The 17446-nt window shown below is 44.1% G+C and overlaps 2 protein-coding genes across 2 annotated transcripts; both read right to left on the bottom strand.

The window, feature by feature from the left end:
• Positions 1-135: 135 nt before the first annotated feature.
• Positions 136-2387, bottom strand: LOC141770144 (uncharacterized). Its single transcript, XM_074639804.1, has 4 exons — positions 2360-2387; positions 929-2014; positions 496-583; positions 136-169 (listed from the first exon to the last, which is right to left on the bottom strand). The coding sequence occupies exons 1-4, from the start codon at positions 2385-2387 to the stop codon at positions 136-138; spliced, it is 1236 nt and encodes a 411-aa protein (XP_074495905.1).
• Positions 2388-7047: 4660 nt separating this feature from the next.
• Positions 7048-14162, bottom strand: LOC141770143 (uncharacterized). The gene is made up of 7 exons (XM_074639803.1): positions 13322-14162; positions 12713-13102; positions 12130-12493; positions 11744-11913; positions 7841-11539; positions 7192-7621; positions 7048-7081 (listed from the first exon to the last, which is right to left on the bottom strand). The coding sequence occupies exons 1-7, from the start codon at positions 14103-14105 to the stop codon at positions 7048-7050; spliced, it is 5871 nt and encodes a 1956-aa protein (XP_074495904.1). The 5' UTR covers positions 14106-14162.
• Positions 14163-17446: the final 3284 nt, after the last annotated feature.

Here is a 17446-nt window from a genome sequence, read left to right as displayed (position 1 = left end):
TCTGGTGTTACTGATGCTTTCTCAGTCTGACTTGTGGTTACAGTCTCTTTTGTTCCAGGTGACACTGATGTGGGTTTCTCAGTACTGTAGAGTGATGAAGCTGCAGTAACAGCTGTTTTTGAAGTATCACTTGTTTCAGTTCCACGCGATGCTGCGACTGATGGTGACTCTGTACTCAACATTGAAGAGACATCAGAGATTGGAGAAACCGATGGTTCTCCTGTAAGTGATGGCAGTTTTGTCTTATCTGTTTCAAGACTTTCTGATGTTCCAAGTGACATTGCTGTTGGTGTTTCAGTACTGTGGAGAGATGATGTACCTGTGACAGAAGAGGTCGTAGTGAACATGTTTGTGGTTTGGTCACCTGAGCCATCTTCATCTGCTAGAGTGCCAATGGTACTTTGCTCTGTCTTATCAGTAACAGCAGATACTGAGGACTTCTCTGTCTGAGATGTCACAGCACTGTCTTGGTCTTCAACTGGAAGTACTGTTGACTTTTCAGTGCTAAACAGCGAAGAAGCTGTAGGACCTGTAGTGTCTTTGCTGGAAATCTCGGTAGTCTGCTCACCTGAGCTCTCTTCATCTGTTGTTGACAAAAAAGAACTTGACTCTGGTGTTACTGATGCTTTCTCAGTCTGACTTGTGGTTACAGTCTCTTTTGTTCCAGGTGACACTGATGTGGGTTTCTCAGTACTGTAGAGTGATGAAGCTGCAGTAACAGCTGTTTTTGAAGTATCACTTGTTTCAGTTCCACGCGATGCTGCGACTGATGGTGACTCTGTACTCAACATTGAAGAGACATCAGAGATTGGAGAAACCGATGGTTCTCCTGTAAGTGATGGCAGTTTTGTCTTATCTGTTTCAAGACTTTCTGATGTTCCAAGTGACATTGTTGTTGGTGTTTCAGTACTGTGGAGAGATGATGTACCTGTGACAGAAGATGTCGGAGTGAACATGTTCGTGGTTTGGTCACCTGAGCCAACGAGATCTGCTGGATTGAGAATGACCGGAGGAGTAGAGGTGGCCACAGGTGAGGATTTTGGATCTACTGAAGTCTCCTCATCTGTGACACTAATGGCAGTTTCCTCAGGTAATTCAGTCTTCAATGATGTACTCTGTGTAGAGTACTGACTGAAATATTCATTGAAAGAGGCCATTGTTGTCTTGATCATTTCAATAGCACTATATAAGGGGGAAGCAGTGGTTGAAATGGATTCATGAGAGGGAGGAGTTTTTGTCTCATCATGCATAGTTGTGGGTGTTGACATTTGAACTGTGACAGCACTGTCTTGGTCTTCAACTGGAAGTACTGTTGACTTCTCAGTGCTAAAAAGCAAAGAAGCTGTAGGACCTGTAGTGTCTTTGCTGGACATCTCAGCAGTCTGCTCACTTGAGCTCTCTTCATCTGTTGTTTGCAAAGTAGAACTTGAATCTGCTGTTACTGATGCTTTCTCAGTCTGACTTGTGGTTACAGTCTCTTTTGTTCCAGGTGACACTGATGTGGGTTTCTCAGTACTGTAGAGTGATGAAGCTGCAGTAACAGCTGTTTTTGAAGTATCACTTGTTTCAGTTCCACGCGATGCTGCGACTGATGGTGACTCTGTACTCAACATTGAAGAGACATCAGAGATTGGAGAAACCGATGGTTCTCCTGTAAGTGATGGCAGTTTTGTCTTATCTGTTTCAAGACTTTCTGATGTTCCAAGTGACATTGCTGTTGGTGTTTCAGTACTGTGGAGAGATGATGTACCTGTGACAGAAGAGGTCGTAGTGAACATGTTTGTGGTTTGGTCACCTGAGCCATCTTCATCTGCTAGAGTGCCAATGGTACTTTGCTCTGTCTTATCAGTAACAGCAGATACTGAGGACTTCTCTGTCTGAGATGTCACAGCACTGTCTTGGTCTTCAACTGGAAGTACTGTTGACTTTTCAGTGCTAAACAGCGAAGAAGCTGTAGGACCTGTAGTGTCTTTGCTGGAAATCTCGGTAGTCTGCTCACCTGAGCTCTCTTCATCTGTTGTTGACAAAAAAGAACTTGACTCTGGTGTTACTGATGCTTTCTCAGTCTGACTTGTGGTTACAGTCTCTTTTGTTCCAGGTGACACTGATGTGGGTTTCTCAGTACTGTAGAGTGATGAAGCTGCAGTAACAGCTGTTTTTGAAGTATCACTTGTTTCAGTTCCACGCGATGCTGCGACTGATGGTGACTCTGTACTCAACATTGAAGAGACATCAGAGATTGGAGAAACCGATGGTTCTCCTGTAAGTGATGGCAGTTTTGTCTTATCTGTTTCAAGACTTTCTGATGTTCCAAGTGACATTGCTGTTGGTGTTTCAGTACTGTGGAGAGATGATGTACCTGTGACAGAAGAGGTCGTAGTGAACATGTTTGTGGTTTGGTCACCTGAGCCATCTTCATCTGCTAGAGTGCCAATGGTACTTTGCTCTGTCTTATCAGTAACAGCAGATACTGAGGACTTCTCTGTCTGAGATGTCACAGCACTGTCTTGGTCTTCAACTGGAAGTACTGTTGACTTTTCAGTGCTAAACAGCGAAGAAGCTGTAGGACCTGTAGTGTCTTTGCTGGAAATCTCGGTAGTCTGCTCACCTGAGCTCTCTTCATCTGTTGTTGACAAAAAAGAACTTGACTCTGGTGTTACTGATGCTTTCTCAGTCTGACTTGTGGTTACAGTCTCTTTTGTTCCAGGTGACACTGATGTGGGTTTCTCAGTACTGTAGAGTGATGAAGCTGCAGTAACAGCTGTTTTTGAAGTATCACTTGTTTCAGTTCCACGCGATGCTGCGACTGATGGTGACTCTGTACTCAACATTGAAGAGACATCAGAGATTGGAGAAACCGATGGTTCTCCTGTAAGTGATGGCAGTTTTGTCTTATCTGTTTCAAGACTTTCTGATGTTCCAAGTGACATTGCTGTTGGTGTTTCAGTACTGTGGAGAGATGATGTACCTGTGACAGAAGAGGTCGTAGTGAACATGTTTGTGGTTTGGTCACCTGAGCCATCTTCATCTGCTAGAGTGCCAATGGTACTTTGCTCTGTCTTATCAGTAACAGCAGATACTGAGGACTTCTCTGTCTGAGATGTCACAGCACTGTCTTGGTCTTCAACTGGAAGTACTGTTGACTTTTCAGTGCTAAACAGCGAAGAAGCTGTAGGACCTGTAGTGTCTTTGCTGGAAATCTCGGTAGTCTGCTCACCTGAGCTCTCTTCATCTGTTGTTGACAAAAAAGAACTTGACTCTGGTGTTACTGATGCTTTCTCAGTCTGACTTGTGGTTACAGTCTCTTTTGTTCCAGGTGACACTGATGTGGGTTTCTCAGTACTGTAGAGTGATGAAGCTGCAGTAACAGCTGTTTTTGAAGTATCACTTGTTTCAGTTCCACGCGATGCTGTGACTGATGGTGACTCTGTACTCAACATTGAAGAGACATCAGAGATTGGAGAAACCGATGGTTCTCCTGTAAGTGATGGCAGTTTTGTCTTATCTGTTTCAAGACTTTCTGATGTTCCAAGTGACATTGCTGTTGGTGTTTCAGTACTGTGGAGAGATGATGTACCTGTGACAGAAGAGGTCGTAGTGAACATGTTTGTGGTTTGGTCACCTGAGCCATCTTCATCTGCTAGAGTGCCAATGGTACTTTGCTCTGTCTTATCAGTAACAGCAGATACTGAGGACTTCTCTGTCTGAGATGTCACAGCACTGTCTTGGTCTTCAACTGGAAGTACTGTTGACTTTTCAGTGCTAAACAGCGAAGAAGCTGTAGGACCTGTAGTGTCTTTGCTGGAAATCTCGGTAGTCTGCTCACCTGAGCTCTCTTCATCTGTTGTTGACAAAAAAGAACTTGACTCTGGTGTTACTGATGCTTTCTCAGTCTGACTTGTGGTTACAGTCTCTTTTGTTCCAGGTGACACTGATGTGGGTTTCTCAGTACTGTAGAGTGATGAAGCTGCAGTAACAGCTGTTTTTGAAGTATCACTTGTTTCAGTTCCACGCGATGCTGCGACTGATGGTGACTCTGTACTCAACATTGAAGAGACATCAGAGATTGGAGAAACCGATGGTTCTCCTGTAAGTGATGGCAGTTTTGTCTTATCTGTTTCAAGACTTTCTGATGTTCCAAGTGACATTGCTGTTGGTGTTTCAGTACTGTGGAGAGATGATGTACCTGTGACAGAAGAGGTCGTAGTGAACATGTTTGTGGTTTGGTCACCTGAGCCATCTTCATCTGCTAGAGTGCCAATGGTACTTTGCTCTGTCTTATCAGTAACAGCAGATACTGAGGACTTCTCTGTCTGAGATGTCACAGCACTGTCTTGGTCTTCAACTGGAAGTACTGTTGACTTTTCAGTGCTAAACAGCGAAGAAGCTGTAGGACCTGTAGTGTCTTTGCTGGAAATCTCGGTAGTCTGCTCACCTGAGCTCTCTTCATCTGTTGTTGACAAAAAAGAACTTGACTCTGGTGTTACTGATGCTTTCTCAGTCTGACTTGTGGTTACAGTCTCTTTTGTTCCAGGTGACACTGATGTGGGTTTCTCAGTACTGTAGAGTGATGAAGCTGCAGTAACAGCTGTTTTTGAAGTATCACTTGTTTCAGTTCCACGCGATGCTGTGACTGATGGTGACTCTGTACTCAACATTGAAGAGACATCAGAGATTGGAGAAACCGATGGTTCTCCTGTAAGTGATGGCAGTTTTGTCTTATCTGTTTCAAGACTTTCTGATGTTCCAAGTGACATTGCTGTTGGTGTTTCAGTACTGTGGAGAGATGATGTACCTGTGACAGAAGAGGTCGTAGTGAACATGTTTGTGGTTTGGTCACCTGAGCCATCTTCATCTGCTAGAGTGCCAATGGTACTTTGCTCTGTCTTATCAGTAACAGCAGATACTGAGGACTTCTCTGTCTGAGATGTCACAGCACTGTCTTGGTCTTCAACTGGAAGTACTGTTGACTTTTCAGTGCTAAACAGCGAAGAAGCTGTAGGACCTGTAGTGTCTTTGCTGGAAATCTCGGTAGTCTGCTCACCTGAGCTCTCTTCATCTGTTGTTGACAAAAAAGAACTTGACTCTGGTGTTACTGATGCTTTCTCAGTCTGACTTGTGGTTACAGTCTCTTTTGTTCCAGGTGACACTGATGTGGGTTTCTCAGTACTGTAGAGTGATGAAGCTGCAGTAACAGCTGTTTTTGAAGTATCACTTGTTTCAGTTCCACGCGATGCTGTGACTGATGGTGACTCTGTACTCAACATTGAAGAGACATCAGAGATTGGAGAAACCGATGGTTCTCCTGTAAGTGATGGCAGTTTTGTCTTATCTGTTTCAAGACTTTCTGATGTTCCAAGTGACATTGCTGTTGGTGTTTCAGTACTGTGGAGAGATGATGTACCTGTGACAGAAGAGGTCGTAGTGAACATGTTTGTGGTTTGGTCACCTGAGCCATCTTCATCTGCTAGAGTGCCAATGGTACTTTGCTCTGTCTTATCAGTAACAGCAGATACTGAGGACTTCTCTGTCTGAGATGTCACAGCACTGTCTTGGTCTTCAACTGGAAGTACTGTTGACTTTTCAGTGCTAAACAGCGAAGAAGCTGTAGGACCTGTAGTGTCTTTGCTGGAAATCTCGGTAGTCTGCTCACCTGAGCTCTCTTCATCTGTTGTTGACAAAAAAGAACTTGACTCTGGTGTTACTGATGCTTTCTCAGTCTGACTTGTGGTTACAGTCTCTTTTGTTCCAGGTGACACTGATGTGGGTTTCTCAGTACTGTAGAGTGATGAAGCTGCAGTAACAGCTGTTTTTGAAGTATCACTTGTTTCAGTTCCACGCGATGCTGCGACTGATGGTGACTCTGTACTCAACATTGAAGAGACATCAGAGATTGGAGAAACCGATGGTTCTCCTGTAAGTGATGGCAGTTTTGTCTTATCTGTTTCAAGACTTTCTGATGTTCCAAGTGACATTGCTGTTGGTGTTTCAGTACTGTGGAGAGATGATGTACCTGTGACAGAAGAGGTCGTAGTGAACATGTTTGTGGTTTGGTCACCTGAGCCATCTTCATCTGCTAGAGTGCCAATGGTACTTTGCTCTGTCTTATCAGTAACAGCAGATACTGAGGACTTCTCTGTCTGAGATGTCACAGCACTGTCTTGGTCTTCAACTGGAAGTACTGTTGACTTTTCAGTGCTAAACAGCGAAGAAGCTGTAGGACCTGTAGTGTCTTTGCTGGAAATCTCGGTAGTCTGCTCACCTGAGCTCTCTTCATCTGTTGTTGACAAAAAAGAACTTGACTCTGGTGTTACTGATGCTTTCTCAGTCTGACTTGTGGTTACAGTCTCTTTTGTTCCAGGTGACACTGATGTGGGTTTCTCAGTACTGTAGAGTGATGAAGCTGCAGTAACAGCTGTTTTTGAAGTATCACTTGTTTCAGTTCCACGCGATGCTGCGACTGATGGTGACTCTGTACTCAACATTGAAGAGACATCAGAGATTGGAGAAACCGATGGTTCTCCTGTAAGTGATGGCAGTTTTGTCTTATCTGTTTCAAGACTTTCTGATGTTCCAAGTGACATTGCTGTTGGTGTTTCAGTACTGTGGAGAGATGATGTACCTGTGACAGAAGAGGTCGTAGTGAACATGTTTGTGGTTTGGTCACCTGAGCCATCTTCATCTGCTAGAGTGCCAATGGTACTTTGCTCTGTCTTATCAGTAACAGCAGATACTGAGGACTTCTCTGTCTGAGATGTCACAGCACTGTCTTGGTCTTCAACTGGAAGTACTGTTGACTTTTCAGTGCTAAACAGCGAAGAAGCTGTAGGACCTGTAGTGTCTTTGCTGGAAATCTCGGTAGTCTGCTCACCTGAGCTCTCTTCATCTGTTGTTGACAAAAAAGAACTTGACTCTGGTGTTACTGATGCTTTCTCAGTCTGACTTGTGGTTACAGTCTCTTTTGTTCCAGGTGACACTGATGTGGGTTTCTCAGTACTGTAGAGTGATGAAGCTGCAGTAACAGCTGTTTTTGAAGTATCACTTGTTTCAGTTCCACGCGATGCTGCGACTGATGGTGACTCTGTACTCAACATTGAAGAGACATCAGAGATTGGAGAAACCGATGGTTCTCCTGTAAGTGATGGCAGTTTTGTCTTATCTGTTTCAAGACTTTCTGATGTTCCAAGTGACATTGCTGTTGGTGTTTCAGTACTGTGGAGAGATGATGTACCTGTGACAGAAGAGGTCGTAGTGAACATGTTTGTGGTTTGGTCACCTGAGCCATCTTCATCTGCTAGAGTGCCAATGGTACTTTGCTCTGTCTTATCAGTAACAGCAGATACTGAGGACTTCTCTGTCTGAGATGTCACAGCACTGTCTTGGTCTTCAACTGGAAGTACTGTTGACTTTTCAGTGCTAAACAGCGAAGAAGCTGTAGGACCTGTAGTGTCTTTGCTGGAAATCTCGGTAGTCTGCTCACCTGAGCTCTCTTCATCTGTTGTTGACAAAAAAGAACTTGACTCTGGTGTTACTGATGCTTTCTCAGTCTGACTTGTGGTTACAGTCTCTTTTGTTCCAGGTGACACTGATGTGGGTTTCTCAGTACTGTAGAGTGATGAAGCTGCAGTAACAGCTGTTTTTGAAGTATCACTTGTTTCAGTTCCACGCGATGCTGCGACTGATGGTGACTCTGTACTCAACATTGAAGAGACATCAGAGATTGGAGAAACCGATGGTTCTCCTGTAAGTGATGGCAGTTTTGTCTTATCTGTTTCAAGACTTTCTGATGTTCCAAGTGACATTGCTGTTGGTGTTTCAGTACTGTGGAGAGATGATGTACCTGTGACAGAAGAGGTCGTAGTGAACATGTTTGTGGTTTGGTCACCTGAGCCATCTTCATCTGCTAGAGTGCCAATGGTACTTTGCTCTGTCTTATCAGTAACAGCAGATACTGAGGACTTCTCTGTCTGAGATGTCACAGCACTGTCTTGGTCTTCAACTGGAAGTACTGTTGACTTTTCAGTGCTAAACAGCGAAGAAGCTGTAGGACCTGTAGTGTCTTTGCTGGAAATCTCGGTAGTCTGCTCACCTGAGCTCTCTTCATCTGTTGTTGACAAAAAAGAACTTGACTCTGGTGTTACTGATGCTTTCTCAGTCTGACTTGTGGTTACAGTCTCTTTTGTTCCAGGTGACACTGATGTGGGTTTCTCAGTACTGTAGAGTGATGAAGCTGCAGTAACAGCTGTTTTTGAAGTATCACTTGTTTCAGTTCCACGCGATGCTGCGACTGATGGTGACTCTGTACTCAACATTGAAGAGACATCAGAGATTGGAGAAACCGATGGTTCTCCTGTAAGTGATGGCAGTTTTGTCTTATCTGTTTCAAGACTTTCTGATGTTCCAAGTGACATTGCTGTTGGTGTTTCAGTACTGTGGAGAGATGATGTACCTGTGACAGAAGAGGTCGTAGTGAACATGTTTGTGGTTTGGTCACCTGAGCCATCTTCATCTGCTAGAGTGCCAATGGTACTTTGCTCTGTCTTATCAGTAACAGCAGATACTGAGGACTTCTCTGTCTGAGATGTCACAGCACTGTCTTGGTCTTCAACTGGAAGTACTGTTGACTTTTCAGTGCTAAACAGCGAAGAAGCTGTAGGACCTGTAGTGTCTTTGCTGGAAATCTCGGTAGTCTGCTCACCTGAGCTCTCTTCATCTGTTGTTGACAAAAAAGAACTTGACTCTGGTGTTACTGATGCTTTCTCAGTCTGACTTGTGGTTACAGTCTCTTTTGTTCCAGGTGACACTGATGTGGGTTTCTCAGTACTGTAGAGTGATGAAGCTGCAGTAACAGCTGTTTTTGAAGTATCACTTGTTTCAGTTCCACGCGATGCTGCGACTGATGGTGACTCTGTACTCAACATTGAAGAGACATCAGAGATTGGAGAAACCGATGGTTCTCCTGTAAGTGATGGCAGTTTTGTCTTATCTGTTTCAAGACTTTCTGATGTTCCAAGTGACATTGCTGTTGGTGTTTCAGTACTGTGGAGAGATGATGTACCTGTGACAGAAGAGGTCGTAGTGAACATGTTTGTGGTTTGGTCACCTGAGCCATCTTCATCTGCTAGAGTGCCAATGGTACTTTGCTCTGTCTTATCAGTAACAGCAGATACTGAGGACTTCTCTGTCTGAGATGTCACAGCACTGTCTTGGTCTTCAACTGGAAGTACTGTTGACTTTTCAGTGCTAAACAGCGAAGAAGCTGTAGGACCTGTAGTGTCTTTGCTGGAAATCTCGGTAGTCTGCTCACCTGAGCTCTCTTCATCTGTTGTTGACAAAAAAGAACTTGACTCTGGTGTTACTGATGCTTTCTCAGTCTGACTTGTGGTTACAGTCTCTTTTGTTCCAGGTGACACTGATGTGGGTTTCTCAGTACTGTAGAGTGATGAAGCTGCAGTAACAGCTGTTTTTGAAGTATCACTTGTTTCAGTTCCACGCGATGCTGCGACTGATGGTGACTCTGTACTCAACATTGAAGAGACATCAGAGATTGGAGAAACCGATGGTTCTCCTGTAAGTGATGGCAGTTTTGTCTTATCTGTTTCAAGACTTTCTGATGTTCCAAGTGACATTGCTGTTGGTGTTTCAGTACTGTGGAGAGATGATGTACCTGTGACAGAAGAGGTCGTAGTGAACATGTTTGTGGTTTGGTCACCTGAGCCATCTTCATCTGCTAGAGTGCCAATGGTACTTTGCTCTGTCTTATCAGTAACAGCAGATACTGAGGACTTCTCTGTCTGAGATGTCACAGCACTGTCTTGGTCTTCAACTGGAAGTACTGTTGACTTTTCAGTGCTAAACAGCGAAGAAGCTGTAGGACCTGTAGTGTCTTTGCTGGAAATCTCGGTAGTCTGCTCACCTGAGCTCTCTTCATCTGTTGTTGACAAAAAAGAACTTGACTCTGGTGTTACTGATGCTTTCTCAGTCTGACTTGTGGTTACAGTCTCTTTTGTTCCAGGTGACACTGATGTGGGTTTCTCAGTACTGTAGAGTGATGAAGCTGCAGTAACAGCTGTTTTTGAAGTATCACTTGTTTCAGTTCCACGCGATGCTGCGACTGATGGTGACTCTGTACTCAACATTGAAGAGACATCAGAGATTGGAGAAACCGATGGTTCTCCTGTAAGTGATGGCAGTTTTGTCTTATCTGTTTCAAGACTTTCTGATGTTCCAAGTGACATTGCTGTTGGTGTTTCAGTACTGTGGAGAGATGATGTACCTGTGACAGAAGAGGTCGTAGTGAACATGTTTGTGGTTTGGTCACCTGAGCCATCTTCATCTGCTAGAGTGCCAATGGTACTTTGCTCTGTCTTATCAGTAACAGCAGATACTGAGGACTTCTCTGTCTGAGATGTCACAGCACTGTCTTGGTCTTCAACTGGAAGTACTGTTGACTTTTCAGTGCTAAACAGCGAAGAAGCTGTAGGACCTGTAGTGTCTTTGCTGGAAATCTCGGTAGTCTGCTCACCTGAGCTCTCTTCATCTGTTGTTGACAAAAAAGAACTTGACTCTGGTGTTACTGATGCTTTCTCAGTCTGACTTGTGGTTACAGTCTCTTTTGTTCCAGGTGACACTGATGTGGGTTTCTCAGTACTGTAGAGTGATGAAGCTGCAGTAACAGCTGTTTTTGAAGTATCACTTGTTTCAGTTCCACGCGATGCTGCGACTGATGGTGACTCTGTACTCAACATTGAAGAGACATCAGAGATTGGAGAAACCGATGGTTCTCCTGTAAGTGATGGCAGTTTTGTCTTATCTGTTTCAAGACTTTCTGATGTTCCAAGTGACATTGCTGTTGGTGTTTCAGTACTGTGGAGAGATGATGTACCTGTGACAGAAGAGGTCGTAGTGAACATGTTTGTGGTTTGGTCACCTGAGCCATCTTCATCTGCTAGAGTGCCAATGGTACTTTGCTCTGTCTTATCAGTAACAGCAGATACTGAGGACTTCTCTGTCTGAGATGTCACAGCACTGTCTTGGTCTTCAACTGGAAGTACTGTTGACTTTTCAGTGCTAAACAGCGAAGAAGCTGTAGGACCTGTAGTGTCTTTGCTGGAAATCTCGGTAGTCTGCTCACCTGAGCTCTCTTCATCTGTTGTTGACAAAAAAGAACTTGACTCTGGTGTTACTGATGCTTTCTCAGTCTGACTTGTGGTTACAGTCTCTTTTGTTCCAGGTGACACTGATGTGGGTTTCTCAGTACTGTAGAGTGATGAAGCTGCAGTAACAGCTGTTTTTGAAGTATCACTTGTTTCAGTTCCACGCGATGCTGCGACTGATGGTGACTCTGTACTCAACATTGAAGAGACATCAGAGATTGGAGAAACCGATGGTTCTCCTGTAAGTGATGGCAGTTTTGTCTTATCTGTTTCAAGACTTTCTGATGTTCCAAGTGACATTGCTGTTGGTGTTTCAGTACTGTGGAGAGATGATGTACCTGTGACAGAAGAGGTCGTAGTGAACATGTTTGTGGTTTGGTCACCTGAGCCATCTTCATCTGCTAGAGTGCCAATGGTACTTTGCTCTGTCTTATCAGTAACAGCAGATACTGAGGACTTCTCTGTCTGAGATGTCACAGCACTGTCTTGGTCTTCAACTGGAAGTACTGTTGACTTTTCAGTGCTAAACAGCGAAGAAGCTGTAGGACCTGTAGTGTCTTTGCTGGAAATCTCGGTAGTCTGCTCACCTGAGCTCTCTTCATCTGTTGTTGACAAAAAAGAACTTGACTCTGGTGTTACTGATGCTTTCTCAGTCTGACTTGTGGTTACAGTCTCTTTTGTTCCAGGTGACACTGATGTGGGTTTCTCAGTACTGTAGAGTGATGAAGCTGCAGTAACAGCTGTTTTTGAAGTATCACTTGTTTCAGTTCCACGCGATGCTGCGACTGATGGTGACTCTGTACTCAACATTGAAGAGACATCAGAGATTGGAGAAACCGATGGTTCTCCTGTAAGTGATGGCAGTTTTGTCTTATCTGTTTCAAGACTTTCTGATGTTCCAAGTGACATTGCTGTTGGTGTTTCAGTACTGTGGAGAGATGATGTACCTGTGACAGAAGAGGTCGTAGTGAACATGTTTGTGGTTTGGTCACCTGAGCCATCTTCATCTGCTAGAGTGCCAATGGTACTTTGCTCTGTCTTATCAGTAACAGCAGATACTGAGGACTTCTCTGTCTGAGATGTCACAGCACTGTCTTGGTCTTCAACTGGAAGTACTGTTGACTTTTCAGTGCTAAACAGCGAAGAAGCTGTAGGACCTGTAGTGTCTTTGCTGGAAATCTCGGTAGTCTGCTCACCTGAGCTCTCTTCATCTGTTGTTGACAAAAAAGAACTTGACTCTGGTGTTACTGATGCTTTCTCAGTCTGACTTGTGGTTACAGTCTCTTTTGTTCCAGGTGACACTGATGTGGGTTTCTCAGTACTGTAGAGTGATGAAGCTGCAGTAACAGCTGTTTTTGAAGTATCACTTGTTTCAGTTCCACGCGATGCTGCGACTGATGGTGACTCTGTACTCAACATTGAAGAGACATCAGAGATTGGAGAAACCGATGGTTCTCCTGTAAGTGATGGCAGTTTTGTCTTATCTGTTTCAAGACTTTCTGATGTTCCAAGTGACATTGCTGTTGGTGTTTCAGTACTGTGGAGAGATGATGTACCTGTGACAGAAGAGGTCGTAGTGAACATGTTTGTGGTTTGGTCACCTGAGCCATCTTCATCTGCTAGAGTGCCAATGGTACTTTGCTCTGTCTTATCAGTAACAGCAGATACTGAGGACTTCTCTGTCTGAGATGTCACAGCACTGTCTTGGTCTTCAACTGGAAGTACTGTTGACTTTTCAGTGCTAAACAGCGAAGAAGCTGTAGGACCTGTAGTGTCTTTGCTGGAAATCTCGGTAGTCTGCTCACCTGAGCTCTCTTCATCTGTTGTTGACAAAAAAGAACTTGACTCTGGTGTTACTGATGCTTTCTCAGTCTGACTTGTGGTTACAGTCTCTTTTGTTCCAGGTGACACTGATGTGGGTTTCTCAGTACTGTAGAGTGATGAAGCTGCAGTAACAGCTGTTTTTGAAGTATCACTTGTTTCAGTTCCACGCGATGCTGCGACTGATAGTGACTCTGTACTCAACATTGAAGAGATATCAGAGAGTGGAGAAACCGATGGTTCTCCTGTAAGTGATGGCAGTTTTGTCTTATCTGTTTCAAGACTTTCTGATGTTCCAAGTGACATTGTTGTTGGTGTTTCAGTACTGTGGAGAGATGATGTACCTGTGACAGAAGAGGTCGTAGTGAACATGTTCGTGGTTTGGTCACCTGAGCCAACGAGATCTGCTGGATTGAGAATGACCGGAGGAGTAGAGGTGGCCACAGGTGAGGATTTTGGATCTACTGAAGTCTCCTCATCTGTGACACTAATGGCAGTTTCCTCAGGTAATTCAGTCTTCAATGATGTACTCTGTGTAGAGTACTGACTGAAATATTCATTGAAAGAGGCCATTGTTGTCTTGATCATTTCAATAGCACTATATAAGGGGGAAGCAGTGGTTGAAATGGATTCATGAGAGGGAGGAGTTTTTGTCTCATCATGCATAGTTGTGGGTGTTGACATTTGAACTGTGACAGCACTGGCTTGGTCTTCAACTGGAAGTACTGTTGACTTCTCAGTGCTAAAAAGCAAAGAAGCTGTAGGACCTGTAGTGTCTTTGCTGGACATCTCAGCAGTCTGCTCACTTGAGCTCTCTTCATCTGTTGTTTGCAAAGTAGAACTTGAATCTGCTGTTACTGATGCTTTCTCAGTCTGACTTGTGGTTACAGTCTCTTTTGTTCCAGGTGACACTGATGTGGGTTTCTCAGCACTGTAGTGTGATGAAGCTGCAGTAACAGCTGTTTTTGAAGTATCACTTGTTTCAGTTCCACGCGATGCTGCGACTGATGTTGACTCTGTACTCAACATTGAAGAGACATCAGAGATTGGAGAAACCAATGGTTCTCCTGTAAGTGATGGCAGTTTTGTCTTATCTGTTTCAAGACTTTCTGATGTTCCAAGTGACATTGCTGTTGGTGTTTCAGTACTGTGGAGAGATGATGTACCTGTGACAGAAGAGGTCGTAGTGAACATGTTTGTGGTTTGGTCACCTGAGCCATCTTCATCTGCTAGAGTGCCAATGGTACTTTGCTCTGTCTTATCAGTAACAGCAGATACTGAGGACTTCTCTGTCTGAGATGTCACAGCACTGTCTTGGTCTTCAACTGGAAGTACTGTTGACTTTTCAGTGCTAAACAGCGAAGAAGCTGTAGGACCTGTAGTGTCTTTGCTGGAAATCTCGGTAGTCTGCTCACCTGAGCTCTCTTCATCTGTTGTTGACAAAAAAGAACTTGACTCTGGTGTTACTGATGCTTTCTCAGTCTGACTTGTGGTTACAGTCTCTTTTGTTCCAGGTGACACTGATGTGGGTTTCTCAGTACTGTAGAGTGATGAAGCTGCAGTAACAGCTGTTTTTGAAGTATCACTTGTTTCAGTTCCACGCGATGCTGCGACTGATGGTGACTCTGTACTCAACATTGAAGAGACATCAGAGATTGGAGAAACCGATGGTTCTCCTGTAAGTGATGGCAGTTTTGTCTTATCTGTTTCAAGACTTTCTGATGTTCCAAGTGACATTGCTGTTGGTGTTTCAGTACTGTGGAGAGATGATGTACCTGTGACAGAAGAGGTCGTAGTGAACATGTTTGTGGTTTGGTCACCTGAGCCATCTTCATCTGCTAGAGTGCCAATGGTACTTTGCTCTGTCTTATCAGTAACAGCAGATACTGAGGACTTCTCTGTCTGAGATGTCACAGCACTGTCTTGGTCTTCAACTGGAAGTACTGTTGACTTTTCAGTGCTAAACAGCGAAGAAGCTGTAGGACCTGTAGTGTCTTTGCTGGAAATCTCGGTAGTCTGCTCACCTGAGCTCTCTTCATCTGTTGTTGACAAAAAAGAACTTGACTCTGGTGTTACTGATGCTTTCTCAGTCTGACTTGTGGTTACAGTCTCTTTTGTTCCAGGTGACACTGATGTGGGTTTCTCAGTACTGTAGAGTGATGAAGCTGCAGTAACAGCTGTTTTTGAAGTATCACTTGTTTCAGTTCTACGCGATGCTGCGACTGATGGTGACTCTGTACTCAACATTGAAGAGACATCAGAGATTGGAGAAACTGATGGTTCTCCTGTAAGTGATGGCAGTTTTGTCTTATCTGTTTCAAGACTTTCTGATGTTCCAAAGAACATTGTTGTTGGTGTTTCAGTACTGTGGAGAGATGATGTACCTGTGACAGAAGAGGTCGTAGTGAACATGTTTGTGGTTTGGTCACCTGAGCCATCTTCATCTGCTAGAGTGCCAATGGTACTTTGCTCTGTCTTATCAGTAACAGCAGATACTGAGGACTTCTCTGTCTGAGATGTCACAGCACTGTCTTGGTCTTCAACTGGAAGTACTGTTGACTTTTCAGTGCTAAACAGCGAAGAAGCTGTAGGACCTGTAGTGTCTTTGCTGGAAATCTCGGTAGTCTGCTCACCTGAGCTCTCTTCATCTGTTGTTGACAAAAAAGAACTTGACTCTGGTGTTACTGATGCTTTCTCAGTCTGACTTGTGGTTACAGTCTCTTTTGTTCCAGGTGACACTGATGTGGGTTTCTCAGTACTGTAGAGTGATGAAGCTGCAGTAACAGCTGTTTTTGAAGTATCACTTGTTTCAGTTCCACGCGATGCTGCGACTGATGGTGACTCTGTACTCAACATTGAAGAGACATCAGAGATTGGAGAAACCGATGGTTCTCCTGTAAGTGATGGCAGTTTTGTCTTATCTGTTTCAAGACTTTCTGATGTTCCAAGTGACATTGCTGTTGGTGTTTCAGTACTGTGGAGAGATGATGTACCTGTGACAGAAGAGGTCGTAGTGAACATGTTTGTGGTTTGGTCACCTGAGCCATCTTCATCTGCTAGAGTGCCAATGGTACTTTGCTCTGTCTTATCAGTAACAGCAGATACTGAGGACTTCTCTGTCTGAGATGTCACAGCACTGTCTTGGTCTTCAACTGGAAGTACTGTTGACTTTTCAGTGCTAAACAGCGAAGAAGCTGTAGGACCTGTAGTGTCTTTGCTGGAAATCTCGGTAGTCTGCTCACCTGAGCTCTCTTCATCTGTTGTTGACAAAAAAGAACTTGACTCTGGTGTTACTGATGCTTTCTCAGTCTGACTTGTGGTTACAGTCTCTTTTGTTCCAGGTGACACTGATGTGGGTTTCTCAGTACTGTAGAGTGATGAAGCTGCAGTAACAGCTGTTTTTGAAGTATCACTTGTTTCAGTTCCACGCGATGCTGCGACTGATGGTGACTCTGTACTCAACATTGAAGAGACATCAGAGATTGGAGAAACTGATGGTTCTCCTGTAAGTGATGGCAGTTTTGTCTTATCTGTTTCAAGACTTTCTGATGTTCCAAAGAACATTGTTGTTGGTGTTTCAGTACTGTGGAGAGATGATGTACCTGTGACAGAAGAGGTCGTAGTGAACATGTTTGTGGTTTGGTCACCTGAGCCATCTTCATCTGCTAGAGTGCCAATGGTACTTTGCTCTGTCTTATCAGTAACAGCAGATACTGAGGACTTCTCTGTCTGAGATGTCACAGCACTGTCTTGGTCTTCAACTGGAAGTACTGTTGACTTTTCAGTGCTAAACAGCGAAGAAGCTGTAGGACCTGTAGTGTCTTTGCTGGAAATCTCGGTAGTCTGCTCACCTGAGCTCTCTTCATCTGTTGTTGACAAAAAAGAACTTGACTCTGGTGTTACTGATGCTTTCTCAGTCTGACTTGTGGTTACAGTCTCTTTTGTTCCAGGTGACACTGATGTGGGTTTCTCAGTACTGTAGAGTGATGAAGCTGCAGTAACAGCTGTTTTTGAAGTATCACTTGTTTCAGTTCCACGCGATGCTGCGACTGATGGTGACTCTGTACTCAACATTGAAGAGACATCAGAGATTGGAGAAACCGATGGTTCTCCTGTAAGTGATGGCAGTTTTGTCTTATCTGTTTCAAGACTTTCTGATGTTCCAAGTGACATTGCTGTTGGTGTTTCAGTACTGTGGAGAGATGATGTACCTGTGACAGAAGAGGTCGTAGTGAACATGTTTGTGGTTTGGTCACCTGAGCCATCTTCATCTGCTAGAGTGCCAATGGTACTTTGCTCTGTCTTATCAGTAACAGCAGATACTGAGGACTTCTCTGTCTGAGATGTCACAGCACTGTCTTGGTCTTCAACTGGAAGTACTGTTGACTTTTCAGTGCTAAACAGCGAAGAAGCTGTAGGACCTGTAGTGTCTTTGCTGGAAATCTCGGTAGTCTGCTCACCTGAGCTCT

This window comes from Sebastes fasciatus, chromosome 6 (assembly GCF_043250625.1).
Source record: "Sebastes fasciatus isolate fSebFas1 chromosome 6, fSebFas1.pri, whole genome shotgun sequence".
NCBI classification, from domain to species: domain Eukaryota; kingdom Metazoa; phylum Chordata; class Actinopteri; order Perciformes; family Sebastidae; genus Sebastes; species Sebastes fasciatus.
The sequence above is the reverse complement of the archived record's forward strand: the minus strand, read 5'-3'. Positions and strand labels throughout refer to the sequence as shown.